Genomic DNA, 17,207 nt, shown 5'->3' with positions numbered 1-17,207 from the left:
CCCCTCAGCCTCCTCCAGACTAAACAACCCCAGTTCCCTCAGCTGTTCCTCATACAACATGTTCTCCAGACCCTTCACCAGCTTCTCTGCCCTTCTTTGGACACGCTCAAGTAATTCAATGTCCGTTTTGTAGTGAGGGGCCCAAAACTGAACACAGTAATCGAGGTGTGGCCTCACCAGTGCAGAGTACAGGGGCAAGATCACTTCCCTGTCCCTGCTGGCCACGCTAGTTCTGATACAAACCAAGATACCATTGGCCTTCTTGGCCACCTGGGCACACTGCTGGCTCATGTTCAGCCGGCTGTCAATCAACACCCCCAGGTCCCTCTCTGACTGGCAGCTCTCCAGCCACTCCTCCCCAAGCCTGTAGCACTGCTGGGGGTTGTTGTGGCCGAAGTGCACTTTACTTCTGAAAGCAGATGGCCCAAGATGACAAAGCCTACTCTGCAGGTACCAGGTAGCTACTGAAGCAGCAGGGCCTCTTATTAACAAACCCACTTGGATCTGTCACTGCTGCTGGGTTCCCAGATAGCAGCACTGGATGTTTTTTCCATCTTTTCTTGGCACCAACTTCAATGACCCTCTTCAACACAGATTATCTTAAGAGCTATCCATAATTGCCCTTTCTGTGTCTTACATCACTGAGACATTTGTGGAAGAAGGGAGAGACCGGGAGGATGGACTCAAAAACTACAAATTATGAGCAACAGCACAGAAATGGGAACGTCGTGAATTAGAATGGTCTTAAGTACAGTCTCAGAGATCAGTGTTCAGGTTTCAGTTGCGGTGTGCTCTCACGTGACCTTGGGTAGATCACTAACTCGGTTTGTGTTTCATCTTCTCAACTGTACAATACTCGTTTTGTCTTTTTGCTTGGAGTAGGCTTTCCAGAGGAATCCCTGTCTTTTGTTCTCTGTTTGCATAGTGTGATATGCTACTAAAATAATATCAGTATTGTTTGAAGGCCTGGTCTAGACACCAACTTTTACTACTCTGATTTTTGTTGAGGTATGGTGTTAAATATTGCTGGACTCTCAACTATTTGAGCTGTAGGTGCTGGAAGGGCAGGGCAGGGGAAAACTCCCTCCAAATATGTTTTATTCTTACACCATTCTCAAAGCACCCTCTGCATGCCACTCTTGGAGAAAGGCGACTGGTCTACAGGGACATTTGGCCTGATTAGTACAAGAATTGGTTTCTTATGTTACTCCAATTTAGCTTAAATCCATGTAACATTACACCCAGATTAATCTTTTAATGCTATTTACTATCACTGTGTATTATTTTAAACAAATATAGAAATACAGAGCTTTTTAAAAAGTTGTCATCATAAGAAAGCTGTAATTTGCTGTACTAGGCGAATACCTAGACCTAGGTTTTGCCTCTTGGGAAGAGCACATTTGAGAAGGGCGAGAGCCATTTTGATGCAGTGTCACAGCAGAGCAGCCCAAGGCACCACACTGGAAGCACAGTGCTATACGTGGGCAAGCCTAAAGAACAGGAGAAAGTGGGTAATTGCACTTGCTGAATTTTGGTCATTAGTAATTCATGATTATTTATGGCTGTCATTTGTACCTCACTCAGAAATATAATTGATCTGCACCCTCTGGGTCATGCTACTGAAATGGCAGAAAGAGTCATTTAAAAGGGAGGGCCTGTAAACATCTGTCTGTGCTTTATATGGACCAGTATTATTAAGCCATGAACAGATACACAAAAGATCACTTTTTTAATGCTGACAAAATATGAAAAAGTACTTCTACCCAGATATAAAAACATTTAACGTGATGAATGCCTATTTAAGAAAAAAGCGCCTTAAGTAAACTTTGCTTATAGAGAAAGTACAGGAGTCTTGGAAGCCCCAGCAGTAGTCTAAATCTGTTTTCATTGAAGCAAATGATAAAATTCCCTGTGGTTTTGTTTTGATTCATGATACATAGGAGCGGAGCCTAAGAATCCAACCAAAAGCAGGCACATTTTAGTATGCTGTATACAGTACTAGCGCTGCCTTGTTAATACGTAAATGTGCTAATTACTAGCAGAATGAAAATTCCTTTATTTCAGGGGTCTTTCTCCCAAGATTTTCCATTTGGAAGTTAACGGTTTAGAGAACAAATGTATTCTGTACTCCTAAGTAAAGAATTTTTCTTTGGTCTTAACTATTTTGTCATGGATGGCTCACAAGGCAGAAGGGAAATGCACACACATGGAAACAGTCTATTACTAAACAATATAATTCTGGTTTTTTGAAAAAGAGAGAGACTGTCCATATGAGGGAAATAAAAGAGGGATTAGATGGAGCTGCGAGAAGAATTAACCTATATTTTGAACCTCCTTCTCCAATTCCTGAGGAAAAGGGGGTTTAGAAAATAGGCTTTTTGCAGCTCTAGTTTCTATAAAAATCTTTAAAGTTCTGCTGCTTTTTCTTAATATGCAGACTTCTTAAGAACTTGCTAAAGAAGTGAATCAGACCATAAAGAGCATTTTAAATGGAGCACAGACATCTGTAGTCTAACAGAACTAGCATTTTTACAGTGCACTTCCCAAGGATTTGCATGAATTTATACAAAGAAAAGCTGCTTACTCATTCTCAAGCAAAAAAGTTTTTTCTCTGTGACATTTGTGAAGCATGGAAGAACCAACAAGCCGCACAACGCATACAAATGTTTACCATTCATGACGTTAAACCCATAAAAATCAGTCTAACTTGATGGATGGAAAAGTAATTTTCTTTTACTGAAACCTTTCTAGTTTCTGTTGTGTACTACCAACATCCAGCAATGTTACACACTATTTAAGCAAAAATAAAGTACAAAGTAATTCTAACTACATACAGTAAACTCTTATGTGCAGGGTTTCTCAACTTTTCAGTAAACTACTTAAGACAATGTCCAGTGTTACTTCATCCATACTATTGCAAAGTATGTTTGCACTTGCTTGAATGTAAACTTCCTCACCTACATGCATTGAGCGTCCTGCCTCACTGTCCTTTGCAAACCTCCTCCCAGCCCGGCCCAGCCCTGTTGCCTTTGCATCGCCTCTCCGGGTCTGCAGGGCTCCCAGGGGCTCGTGCGTGTGTCCCCCTCGGGACTGCAAGGGGGGAACCGGCAGTCAGCTTGAGGAACATCTTTCTTGCATAAATAACCTGGGTGTGTAAATTCTGCCACCACAGGAAAAGAGAAAGAACAAGTACTGGATTTTACATAAACATTGTATCAGAAGGGAAAGAAAATAAGAACTAGTGGTAACCAGGAGAAATTTTGTCTGTGTAAACAAGTGGCAGATTTTTATATACCTGAAAGCCCCTCATTTATGTCTGCCATCAACAGAGAGGCAATTAATTAGTCTCTCTACCCACCCAGAAAAATAAAACATGTAAATCATTTACCTTTCTGAATAATTAAACAGCAGCTACTGATAAAATGACATTTATGTAACAACACAGCTGTGTACTATCTTATCAAAATATCTTCCTCATACCTCAGACAAAAATAAGAATGTGTTTTCTAGTAGCAGTACAATTACTAGTACTCTTACTAGTACAGTTGTACTCTAGAGTAAGAGTAGAATTCTGTCCTCTCAGTCATGGCTGTAAACTCCCATTGACTTGCACGGGAGGTCCAGCCTTGTCTTGGCAGCATGAAGGTTGGAGGGCTCCCAGCCTCCAGACCTCTGCCAATTTTGACCTCAGAAAGATTTGGCCTGAAATTAGCATCTAAACAGTGGTAGTTGGCTCAGGAATTGCTGGAGGATACCAAATCTCTCAGTAGAATAATTATGTTAAAGTAAAAGCACATATGTATGGCATAAAACAATATGAGAAAAACATGTCCTCACAAAAGGTATCTCACTGTGACATATATCCAGAATTAAGAGGAAGGAGGAGATTTCAACAGGAGGGATGCCAAACACCTCACACAGCTCTGACAGAGAGAAGCCGTTGTATATCCAATACCTTACACACTCACAGCACCGTAAAATTATATGGAAAGCCATGTCCTAGCTATGTACTGCAAATTCTTCACAGGCCTAAAAAGTCATGAGGTTTTTTTCTTGTTTTTTTTCCTTTTCTCCTTGTTGATTTGCCCATCACTGATTTGCTCTTTCTCCCTCTCTAGTGGCCATGTGTGCTGTAGCGCTCTATATAATACATAAGCATCCAACGTTAGATGATGCACAGGTTCATAATACATTGCATCTGACAAACTACTTAATAAGTAGCTACCAAGGCAAGAGAGATTTGAAAACAGACTCAAGAACACACATGAGTCTTGCCAACACTACATGCAGCAAGATCCTTCTGCACATTCTTATTCATTTATCTCCAAGGTAGTACTCAAACTTTTCCAGCCTTTTTCACAGCTCTTAGAAGTTTAAAAGTATAGCCACATTGTCCTTGTTGCTTCCACATCTCCTAACTGTCATGGGCTGTTCAGCAGTTTCACCTGATGTTTAGGGTTCAGCAGTGAAGTTCATCTGCTGCTTCCATTTTCAGCCAGATACAGCATATTGTCATTATTTTTTTTTTCTTTTCATTAATCCCTGTGTATTTTTCTCACCATTTACTTCTTGGAAATAGAAATTAATGGAAGCCTTATGATTGAAATGAAAGTTTAAGACATTTTCATTTATTTGTTTGGTGGGATCCTCCATTTGGATTTGTGTCACGGCCTCCCCCATTACACCTTGTTGCATCATCTCTCTTTTTCTCAATTACAAATATACATCACATTTTACCTTAGTTGACCATGACAGCATTTTCCTTTCCATTATCTCAGTTTGGCTGTGCTAGTTGAATGCTGATGGCATGCTCAGCATCATAACGTCTTGCTTTGCTCTTGGACTCATCTCTGTTTCAGTCAGAGCCTGAACTAAGGCATTGCAAAGGCAAAACTCCCAGTGACTTTAGTGAGCATCAAATCAAGCTCAACTGACTGTTTTATTTTCATTCCAAGTATTACAAGAAAACTTCTAGGAGAGGCTGACCTCCCAGACAGGATTATGCTGTGTTTATCTATAGATTTCTTGCTGCCTTTACAAAGTAGCTTTTAGGTAGCAGGCTCTCTGCAGCCTACTTCTGCGCAAAAGAATGTAACGTACAGTATATACAAATAAATTAGTATACTATAAATTAAAATAGTATAAATACTATTCTATTTCATAATCATTACATAATTTCTATTTAAAAAATCAAGCATCCCTTCCTTATTTACTGCATGGTCTTAATTCAGAGTATTTATCTGTGTGTCTCATTCAGTTGCTAAGCCTGCTATCTGGCTCCACCACAAATCTCATCAAGGTCCATTCAGTTCAGTTTAACTACATACACTTCACTTTAACTACAGCTTTCTCCATATTCAGTATATTTCCAATGCAAAGAAGGTCCAAAAGCTAAGCATTTCAACACTTCAGACAAGTTAATTTATCCATCTTTTGTGCCATGAAAGATCCCCATTGTCTCTGTCACATGGCATGTAAGGTTCTTAAGAAATTATGCATATTCGTAGTTTTTGGCACTCTTCTGAAGCATTCATATGCATGGATCTTTTTTCTTCTATGTTATTTCAGATGTAACTATTTATAAGGAAGAATTTTGCTGAGCACAATTCAGCATTAGGAATAAAGTCTATGATTATAGAGCCCCCTTTTTTTTAACAAAGTGAAACTGTACAGATATATTTATTGGCTTTTAAGCACTGGGAATAATTGTCAATTGTGAAGAATTTCCTGGATAGAAACCAAACATCTTAATATCATCTATTTGCTAAAGTTTCGGAAGGACTCAAGATTAGTTACAAGTACCAAGTCTACACAGACACCAGAAATCAGGCCACTTAGATCATCCCAGTATATTTTTCTTCTGCATCATTGTTGTGCTACTAAAAATAAAATACCAATACCTGCTACATTTTCTAGACAAAAAAGCAATTTAGCTCTGTTATATATAGCAGACTTGAGAATTATTAGTTTTCATTATCCAAATATTTTAACAGTTCCCATCCCCATGTCCTTTCAACCAAAAATTATATTAATTCATGTGCTGGGATGGGAAATACTATAAAGTAGTAAATACAAACTATTCACTGCTCGGTGTTTACCACATAAAGTGGCAGTTACTGCAGGTTTTTAAGGGGCCAGGTTCAGACAGTGTAATTTCCCTTCTGTAAATCACTTTAAAGCATGTTTTTGCATCATTTCATATTCTTCCATCATTCCACATTCAGAATCTAAATGGTTAACAGTGATAGCTCTGTACAACCCATTAACTCTTATTTTGTTAGTGCAGTTCTGAACACATAGGTCAGCAGTCCACCATGTTGGCCAAGACCACTAATCAAAACAGAACTGCAGAGCTAAAAGGATTCCCCTTGGTTTGAGTTTAGGAATCAGTCTCTTGTAAGAGATCCACAGACTGACCCTGAAACCATTCATCGTGTGAACAGCTATTGGCCAGAGAATTGTTTGCTTAATATGATAGGGGTGCTGCCATATTTTATAGAATTATTAACTTTTAAAGAAAAGATCCCCAACCATATTTTAGCAGTGGGTTAAGAAACCCATAATAATAACAGTACAGTGAGTTATGCTTTCATTTTACTATAATCATTGCCATCTTCTCAAACCCAGGATATAAAATTGTATATATATCAAATATAAATCCCCTTTTAGAGTTATTTATTCACCATGTTTTGCAGAGTCCTTGTGTTCTGAAATGCCCAAGTGGAGACTGTTGAACACAAATACCCAATGAAATGCTCAAATCTGACTTGGAGCCAGGAATGCAAGATGAAAGGTTCTAACAGAGCAGCCCTGATGCCATCACTTAGAGCCCTTTTAACGTCCCTGCCCCCAGGTTTTCCCTAGCCCCTCTGCTGGGGCTGTCCCTGTAGCCAGCGAAGCAGAGCAAGATGAGCACGTGCTCCTCAACAGTCTAATTCACTGTCCAGTAGCTACAGTTAAGCCCCTGATGAATGGGCATTTGTGAAATCCCACATGTATCAGTTCTGCTGCCACTGCTGTCAGAGGGGGAACTCGGCAGCGGCAGGAGCCTACAACATGCTGAGTCTCAACCCAAAGCCAAATGCCAGAAAGTCACTGACCTTTTCTACGCAAGGTCCCCTTTGCAAGAGTAGAGGTTTTAGGTTAAAATTTAGCTGGCTCTTCTCCCTAATTCTAAAATCTGGTCTTATGTCCTCCTGTCTGGCTATGCAACACTTCTCTTTTTCACTGCGTTATCGGCTCGTAGAAAACATAGTCAGGATACTACTTGGAAGTAATTCCTGTAGTAACAATTCATGATAAATCCGACTATCGCCTGTTCCCTGCACGATATCAACCTTACTTTGAAGTTATGATTATTTAATAAACAATTACATATGAAAACACAAAGAGAATGCCAGTCCACAGATTTGCAGAAATAAAAGTGTCCTAAGGAGCCTAAACTAAAATGCAGGCCTGTACTAAACTGTCTGTAATCCAAGTTCATTACAATATTGAGGAATAAACCAGAAAGCTCTCCTTTGCATGACTTCACCAGTTTTTAGCATAAAGATATAGAAAGCAACTCACATGAAAGGTTTCCTGCTCAGGAGTATTCCGAGCACATTTCTGAAAAAACACTACACTTGCTGCAATTTAGATTCTTTTATTTTGATTGCTTGTTCAATTTAGTTGTACCAAAAAAAAAATTAGGATGCACACAGTAAAATGTGCAACATTTAATTTGCAGCAAATAATAAAACTCAAACCATAATCAGCATTTCCTTTTTCCAGAGAAAACATTACACTGAACTTAATTTTACAGCTGTACAAATTGTTTTAAAGTAATCTGCTCAACTGGGCGAGTTAATGATATTTAATTTGACCAGGCCAAACTTTACACGCGATGCATTACTGTGAGCAATTGTGTTCAAGACAAGTGTTTGTGTAACGTAAATGTCATGCTAACACCTTCCATTCTCAGCTGGCTTAACAAAAAAACCTGGTGTCATCGCCTCTCTAAGATAAACCAAAGATGACAGTGTAAAAAGCATTATATGCACGAGGTAATTCAGCAGGAATTTAGTATTTTCAATCTATTCTGCACTCCAGTTAACCCCCTTTATTATCACTCAGCTTTTTGCTGTGGGCAATACATTAAGTATGGGCTAAATTCAGTTACTGCGCTGAGTAATGTTACTTGTTCAGTTGCCCCACTTAGTTTAATGGGACAACTAAACGTGGCATAGCACAGTGTTAACTGAGTGCGATCTGATACAAGTAAAGACAGCAGAATCCAGACATATATTTCAGTTTTCAATCATATTCAGGAAGCTAATGTGACTACATTAGTGTACATTTCAGACATGTACAGAAATGATTAAATGACAAAGTAGTAGCCACCGCTAATACCTGAGGCTAGACACTATTGCATCTATGTCCAATCAAGGCAATTCATTTTTTTTCTGCCTTGGAAAAAATATGCTACTCTTCCATGCACTTCCATGCAGAAGGCAAGAGTTTCCACTGTGGGACTCATCCCTCTGATAACAGAGACAGCAGCACGGTTTATCAAGCGAATAGCTGCCTGACTGGAAAGAGTATAATGTAAGACATCACTCAAAGAAAATATATAAACAAAGTATGCTCCTTGATAAGAGTGACTGCTATGAGAGGGGCCCTCACTGTCAGCACTAGTAGCATCTTCATATCTCGAATTGCAGTTTATCTCTATGTGTCAGCCAACATTTGCCCCAGTCCAAAGAACATGGTAACAATTATATCATAGCATGATGCTTTAGGATCATAATTTCACTATACAGCTTTCACAAACAAATTGCTCTGCGCAGCTTCTCTTTAATTACTTCTTTTAATCTGTATTAAAACGCCAACAGTTTGCAGGTTAAAAGAGAATAAAAGTTTATTGGAGTTACCAGTGGTTCCCACTATTTCTGTAACGTAGTTTTTTGCGTATGAGCCCATAAAGCTTTTGGATTTGCAGATGTCTCAACAAACAGGCCAAATTTCAAAAGAGATCTCCATGTTAGGCTGGAAACAGCAGGAAGTGGGCACACATTCAGTCTTTTCGCCACAGTTGCCTTTTTTCAGTTCATTCCAAACTGTTCATTGTGTTTAGTTCCCTTAAAATTACAATCCATATGGTCAGAGACACACAGAAACATTAACATTTCTCACAAACCAAAACTTGAAATGAGAATTATGGTTTTGCAGCTTTATAAAAATTCTGGCAAATGTGACCTCATCTCTTTCACAGCCCCTAGGTAGACTTAGATACTTATGGTAGAATTCATTAGAAACCATGTGAGGAAGGAGGCTAAGCATGAGTGAAACAAAGCCACAGTGGGTTGGAAGCGCTCAAGACCTATCTCTGGATCAGGAAGGGCACCTCTGCTTGCCAAAGATTTGAAGCTCTGTATAGAATTGAATGCCTTGTTTCAGTTTTGCTGCTGTGAACAGAAGCTTCACTGCTCCTTTGAGATAGGAGGGATCTGTGTTCAACTTCTCTTCTCAGACACCCACCTTCCAAGGCCTGGCGTGTCGAATATTGGTAGTTCACAGTGGGGTGTTTCAGTCATGTTTAGTAAAGGTGTTCTGTTACATATAACTATTCGCTCGACCAGGAGATAATGGTGGTGAGATCTGAGGATGGGAAATGGCCAAGCCACGCAGACAAAAAGTTACTTTGGAAAGCTCATGATTGTTTTTTTCCTTATTATTTCTATTCACTATCCCAGTATGACCCATGCCCATCCCTAAAAAGCAGGTTTTTATTGCAGTGACTGAGTACCACCATCATGTTTCGTCTGAAAAATTATCAGACACAAATACATAGTTTTGTAATTTCAGGTCTTGTCCCAGTAGTTCTGTTCAGCAAAAAGGTTAGAAGATTAAAACACAAATAAAAACGAGAAAAATTACAGGAGAATCAATAACTTGTTCTGTTTGAACAAGGGCTGAGGGATTTCTAATCTGCAAGAAACAAATGGGATGCTGGTTTGTTAGCTCAAAGAGCAAGCCCAGTAAAATCTTAATAATCAAAATAAAAAGCAAAGCACAGGATCTGTAAAGTTGCGGTAGTGAAAGGGGAAAATGAGAGATGCATAACATTGCATAAATAGTTCCTAGTACTGTATATACCTTTAGGTGGAAGCTGAGACTTCTAAATTAACAGCCAAAACCAACAAAGAAATCCTTCACTTTCTGACTGTTTCTCTTATGGCTTTGCTTGCTTTCTTCCCACAGGTCAATGGGAAGGATTTATCTAAAGCAACACACGAGCAGGCAGTGGAAGCATTCAAAACAGCCAAGGAGCCCATCGTGGTGCAGGTCCTGAGAAGAACTCCCCGCACCAAGGTCTTCACTCCTCCTCATGACTCGCAGCTGGTAGATGTGGGCACGCAGACAGATATCACTTTTGAACACATCATGGCTCTAAGCAAGATGGGCTCACCTACTCCACCCGTCTCTGTGCTAGACCCATACCTCCTACCTGAAGAGTAAGTAACAGTTGGTGAAGCGCTTGAAAATCCTGGCATTCTTTAATGTGGCATGTTGAAAGTAGTTCACAAGCCCACCTTCACTTGCTGGTGAACATGTACTCCCAGAAGCAGCCAAGATTCATACACCATTGAGCCATAACTCAAAACATTTTCAATTTTTTCTACATATTACAAAGCCATTACTCACATGAGTAATGCCACTGAGTCACAAGATGGCCTTATAAAGCTCATTTTTTTCTGGAATTTGATGGATAAAGTTATTGCTTTTTGTAATTCCTCTCACTGCCTCTTTGGGTTGCTTATGTTTTAACTTTATTTTTTATGGCTGCTATAAATTGTGTAATGCTAAGAGCTGCTACATTCTGTTCCATTGTATTAATTACTTTATTATAACCCTGCAGCAATGTTACTCAAATAAATTATTTTTTAGGACTAAAATTACTTACCAGTGCTATCATGGATGTTTTAGAATCAAATTTTAATTATTGTTAATGGTAGTTTGATGCCTTTGTACTTACAAATAAAAATGACAATTATCTCCTGGCACACACACACCACGCCCTCACACGCTGTTCAAGAGGAGAACAGCTCCCCGAGGAGCCCATGCAAATTGCCTGTCATCTTGCCATGCATCTCCACAAGGGAAAAAGTAATAGAAAGGATTCTGAATGCCTGTCGCTGTGTACAAGACACCGTGATCTGGTCAGCCCACAGCAATATCTGGTTTGGAGGCAATCCTCTACAGGGCAAGAGGCGGTGCTGGTGTGCGTGTGTCCTGGCTGTGCAGCACAGCTCTGGAAGGGAAACCCCCCCAATAGCCCGAGCTGCGGACATCAGTCAGCACACAAACACGCCCCAGCGCCTCTTCGGACATCCCCGTCAGTGCTCCGAGGAAATTGTGTTTGACTACAAACAGGCACTGATCCTGTACTAAGTGACTTTCATGGCATGTTAACGTTCACACACTCAGCCAGGAACTGGGCTTCTGTGTGCAACGTCTGTTCCTTTCATGACTCCCAGTGCTGAAAGATGGTTCCATGGGATATTACTGCACGGCCACCTATTCCCAGCCCATTGAAAATTCAAGCACAGCTGCATGTTTTAGTGAAAACGTTTGACAAAAGGCTGTAGCTTTGAGCTTGTTTGCAGTGAACAAGCAGCAGGACTTAGAGCACTGTGGAGAGGACACACATTCTTAGAGCGCCTACGTGCATAGCCCCAAACACATTTGCAAGAGGGGCTTTCAATATGTGCAACTTTCCAACTGCAAAACTAATTGCATTAGAAAAACGGCAAAGCTTAATTCACAATGAATCATTCAGGTTGCAACACACCTGCATAATACCAGCTCAGTCCTGTCAGGTAACTTCATATTGCCCCTTAATCGTTAGACATAGATTCCAACCGCTAGCATCAGCAGTGGCCTTATGTCGAGCTGTAGATGTTGGTGCTGACCACTTTGCCTGCCTCAGGCTGTCCCTGCATGCAAGGGCAGGAGGTCGGCTATTCAAGTATGCCATCACCCAGCACATGCAAGCAAGCAGAGTCGTTTTTTTCCTAATGCTTCCTGTAACTTCTCCAAATCCCATTCAGATTAATCTAGCCTGCGTATAACAGCTTGGGTATCTTAGCCAGTTAGCAGATGCTGTTACGTAAATAGCCTCACACTTACAAAGAAACATGTATCTAGTTAACAGAGAATTAAAGGGAGTTTACTTTCATTGCAGAAAAAAAAAATCCAGCATAAAAAAAAATTATCACAGGAGCATTACACTGCTTACAGCTTCCAAAATACAGACAGTGAAAGTGTCAGAGAGCTCAAGCAGTATGCCAGTAGTGAATGGCAAAACAAAGAGTAGTACATACTTAAATATTATTTACATCATTATGCACAGCCTGTTGGATTCAAATCAAACAACAGAATGCTGTTGATCCATATAGTTGGGTGGACAATTATTTTTATAATACTCAGCAATTTGATAAGATTTGTGTCTTTAAGGTAAAGTAAAAATGCCAAGCAGCTCGGCAAGAATGATTTTACTTTCATGTCTGCAAATAACCTGAGCTCACAAGTAAATAATCTAGTATTCCCTCTCATCTTGAACCCTCATCTGCCCACTCAGCTGTCCCCTGGTACCCCTTAGCCTACTTTGTCGCTATTCTCTCTGTATATTATTTCCCCAAGTCAGCTCCACATCTGGAGAAAAATCATTAATAAATGCTAAGACTACAACTTTCTCATTTATCATCAGGTGCCAAATGTTTCAGACTCCTCTTACAATACATGTAAATTTTAATACATTTATTGGTGTAAATGGTATAGTGTATATAATTAACCACATGCAACTTCTTGGTGTGGTTGTTAGTCAGTCATGTTCATGATGACTTGCTATAAGCTTCAAATGGATTAATATGCTAACTAGAGTACCGAGTGCTGTCCTAAAACATACCTTTCTTTTCTCAGCCATCCATCAGTGCATGAGTACTATGACCCAAATGACTACATGGGAGGAATTCATCAAGAAATGGACCGAGACGAGTTGGAATTAGAGGTACTTAGACTTTAGTAACTATTTCATTTGCTGACAGTTTAACATGTGCATGTCACGCTCTTTATATTCTATATGAAGCGAAAAAGACATTTTAAAGCAGATATTTGCAATAACATTGCTCATTAGTTACTTTGCAAGTTGCAAACCTTACTGATACCCTTAGCAGTGTATTTAACTGTGTGCCGTGGACTGATAAGCCAGATCTTCAGCTACCAAATTAACATAAATAATGAAGTAATTGATTTCATTAATTAAATTCAGAGTAACTCTGCTGATTTAGACTTTTTGCAAATCTGAAAGACTTTGCAAGTTTGCTGAGTGGCAGGACCTGTTCCACATAGAAACAGTAAAATGTGTGAGTTAAATATTCCCCAGATGAGAAACAGATGTTCTTGATCATATAATTTAGAAGTATTTTAAGTTTACAAGAAAAGACCAGAATAGATTTGCCACTATACTAAGCTTTTCCTCCCTTTTTCATTACTGAAAAGTTACATATGTATACATATAAAATTATAGATAATAAAAGTTGAACCAGTCATGAAGATATGCAAGTCCATTTTCCTGCCAAATCTTTAAGAGTCATTTGTGCTTTTAGTACTTGTGTATCCCATCAGAAGTTCACCTTCAGTTTTCTCATTCTTAATTTTCATAACCTGCTCCCAACCATTCAGAGTACAGCATATAAATTGTGGGCCTTAGTTCTGCAAGATACTTAAGCAGTACTGACCCACTGAAGTGTTTTGAATCATTTGTAATAAATAGCAGTAAAGTATCTCAGTATTTGTAAATACTGCCAGCCATGTCTGACCCAGCTAATCCATTCAAGATTATCAGTAATTGAATAGTTTACTCTTAGCTCGCTTGCACTTCTGATTTCTTAGATCCTGGTCCTGCGAATGCTTATTTGTCAAAGCAAGCGATGCTGACCTGTCTGTAGCTCTTTTTAAATCAGTGGTAGATTTATCAACAGCTTCAATGGGAGCAGAGTTCAGCTGTTCTACGAGCACCAAGTTGTTCCCTTCTGTAAAAGTGTTTGCAGGATCAAGGACTAAAACCCCATAAAAACTTTGCAAGCTGTTCTCAGATTCTGCAGATCTGGTAGTAATTCATCTCTATATACAAACGCAAATCAAAGTCAGGATAAAATCAAAGTGCCAGTAAAACAAATGCTGTTTAGCAGACTTCAAGGCCTTACTTTTCAAACAAGTGCTTTTTTTTTTTTTAAAAAAAAAAAAGATATATATTTCAGTCTTAAGGGAAAATGTAGAACAAATTAGTATTTTCTGCCAGTATCTTTTCAAAACCTATCTTTTAGGAAATCTAATATTGTGGACAAATTATATTGCTTCCATTAGAAGGTCGACCAGTTGAGCTGAAAACAGTTTAAACACACGCACTTCAGTAGCTAGACGTTAATATGCCTTAAACCACGACATTAATAATTTTGACATTGATATAGTACTTGATGGCAAAAGGTGATCAGCTCCGTAACACAGGGAGATGAACATCAGAAAAGTCTCTGTAGCCTAATAGTATTTCTTAAAAACCACTAAAGATTCTTGTTCAAATTGTAGAGACTATGATCAATGGTAAGGTCAAAGTGCTAACAGGGACTCAACTGGCTAGTTGCTTTTTTGTTTGCCTTTTGATATATATGTTTTAAAAGACCACAAAGGCACTGTTTCATTGACTGCAGCAGGAATGTCTAAAGTAAGAAAGCCATCAAGTCAGCCTTCTGGGTTTCTATGTCCATAAAATGTGCTTTGAATTTAAATCAGAAGCTTCTCATCTAAACTTTTATGGTCTATAACTGACTGGTTAGTGATTTGTAACAAGTAAACAAGACAGAAACAGTGAAATACCCAAGTTCACAAGCTTCTAATGTAAATATCTGTAGGAAGGAATTTATGCTGGCAGTATTGCCAAGACACCGAAATTGTCTTCTCGTTTTATCTCTCAACATTTTTCTTAAAATTGATGAGTCAGAGGTAACGGCCATGTATTCCCTACTACAGAAATAAATAAATACCATTTCTTTTCTTTTGAAGTTTACATGCCACAAGGAAAAAGGGACTCAATCCTGAACTATTATTTTATTATAAATTAAAAGTACATTCATTCTTCACAGAGGCCCAGCCAGAAGTCATTTCAGGTTCATAAAGGAAGAATAATGTCACTCCAGGATTCCCCAGCAGCATTATGCTTTAATATGTTTATTCAAACAAGCCTGTCCAGCTGTCAGACACACAGCCCAAGTGAAGGCTTTCTCAGTGTGTTAATTTTCTCAGATTACAAAGCAGAACATTCTACATCAAAATGAAGGCTTGTTCTCTCACATTTGACTTTCTTTCTTGACCCTTTCCTATATGCGACTTGTATGTAGGTCTTGCTTTCTTTCTGAATAGAGAAACTGAACTGAACTCAGCTGAACGGCTACTTGAGACTAAGTGCAGCTTAGAGATTAAAAACTGCATGAAACATTTGCTAACTGCTACAAAATCTCCCTTCCATACTCTCACTCAGTCTTGGACAGAAGCAAAGTCTTCACGTCAGAAGACTGGAGGACAACAGATTCATTCAAAGAACTTTTTGCCCTCGCAGTGCACAGCGCTTGCATGGTGTTCCCAGCCTGAAGCCACATCATCTCATCAGCAAAAAAATAACACGCTGAGCACCAAAATCCATGCTCCAAAATTTGAAATTAATACTTCACTGCTTTTAGGAAACCATAAATAAAAGTTGAATATCAGGGTTTCAAGCTCTCCCCTTTACTGTACTTTGATACTTTGGTTAAAAGTTTTCTTTTACTTTTCCAATAATCAGTTTGCAAGGGAGGGAAGGAGGCGAGAGGTAACTATCTGAATATGGGAGTCAGTAGGCTCCATTACAGGCACTCTTCAGTTTTTATTCCATCCTGGTTGTAAAGCTTTTGAAAGCATCTTTTATGTGAATATATTTCTTCTCAACAAAAACACCCACTCTGCAGGGAGTTGCAGTGATCAGGAGCTTCTCAAGGCATTACTATGCCTCTGAATACAAAGGACTTTCCTAAGACAAATATTTGTATGTTCTTTGTTAGGAACAAATCCAAAAGTGGTAAAACATTTCAGCTTGCTGACAAGCTAACACTGAAAGGTTATCCTCCCTTAGCTCTCTGGAGGACTTTAACCTGGCCTTAACACCTCTTACTGCATAAGAAAGATCTTAATTGTGGACCACTGGCCATCTGCTTGGCAAAGAGCCTGGGCATCCTTCAAATTACCTTACTTAGGCATCCGAAACATCTTTTCATCAGGGTGAGAAACACTTTTCTTCAGCCTTCCCCTGCACCACTGATGACTCACGCCAGTCCAGTCTCTATAGTCTATCAGAGAATTACCATCATAGAGCTGGATAGCACAGAAAACTCCAGGTAGATTTTTACTTCTTCTCTAGGGCAAAGAATTCTGGAATGAAAACCTGTTTTATAAAACCTTCTTCTCTGAAAAGTGGAGGGGTGGGGTTTTTGCTTTTTACCTATGTTGAAAGCCACATTTATGTGAAAAGACAAATCTAAAGATCACTTTCTTTAGTTTCAAGACAGGAGGAACAAGATTTTTTTTTTTTCCCCTCCTCCTGTACCAGGGTCAGTTGCCAAAAGGTAGCAAGAAGGCCTCAACACAGTATAAAAGGAAATAGTTCTTTATATTTACTTCCCTGACATTCTTTTCTGGGTGAAACCTATTAGCGGAATAGCAGAAAAGTAAGCCTTGCTGGTCAGGCATGTCAGAAGTCAGCACAGAAAAAAACACCACCACTTTTTACAGAGACAAAAGGACAGAGTACGTATCATGCAAGCTTTGGATAGTGCTTTGTGAATGTTTGAACTTTTTTTACCCCATCATTGTCCTCTCATTTCAGATTTCTACTGCTCATTTCTGTCTTGTTAGGGAAAGCACTTTGATTTTTATACATTTGCAGGCAGGTCATAATTTTAAATCACCAGTACAGTAATTCAATAATCTCTTGCAAATGAAGGATCTTCTGAGCTTATAGAGGTTAATTTACTATTATCACTTACTCCTAATTCATTATTATGAGCAGTTACAGGTATAATGTCATAGTGCACATTCATTTCTTCTTGACTTGCTACAAATGCCATATGGATTTCAGC

At 39.1% G+C, this 17,207-nt stretch overlaps 1 protein-coding gene across 2 annotated transcripts in view; it reads left to right on the top strand.

The window, feature by feature from the left end:
* Positions 1-17,207, top strand: part of PDZRN3 (PDZ domain containing ring finger 3) — a 35,642-nt gene that overhangs the window by 6,996 nt on the left and 11,439 nt on the right. Inside the window, exons 2-3 of one of the 2 annotated variants that reach the window (XM_074836050.1) lie at positions 10,327-10,496; positions 12,964-13,051. In XM_074836050.1, the coding sequence (XP_074692151.1) occupies positions 10,327-10,496; positions 12,964-13,051 (258 nt within the window). Of the gene's footprint in view, positions 1-10,242; positions 10,497-12,963; positions 13,052-17,207 lie in introns of both variants that reach the window. The other variant, XM_074836049.1, reaches the window with a different exon arrangement.

This window comes from Strix aluco, chromosome 11, assembly GCF_031877795.1.
Source record: "Strix aluco isolate bStrAlu1 chromosome 11, bStrAlu1.hap1, whole genome shotgun sequence".
In the NCBI taxonomy this organism is placed as follows: domain Eukaryota; kingdom Metazoa; phylum Chordata; class Aves; order Strigiformes; family Strigidae; genus Strix; species Strix aluco.
This window is presented reverse-complemented; position numbering and strand designations above follow the sequence as displayed.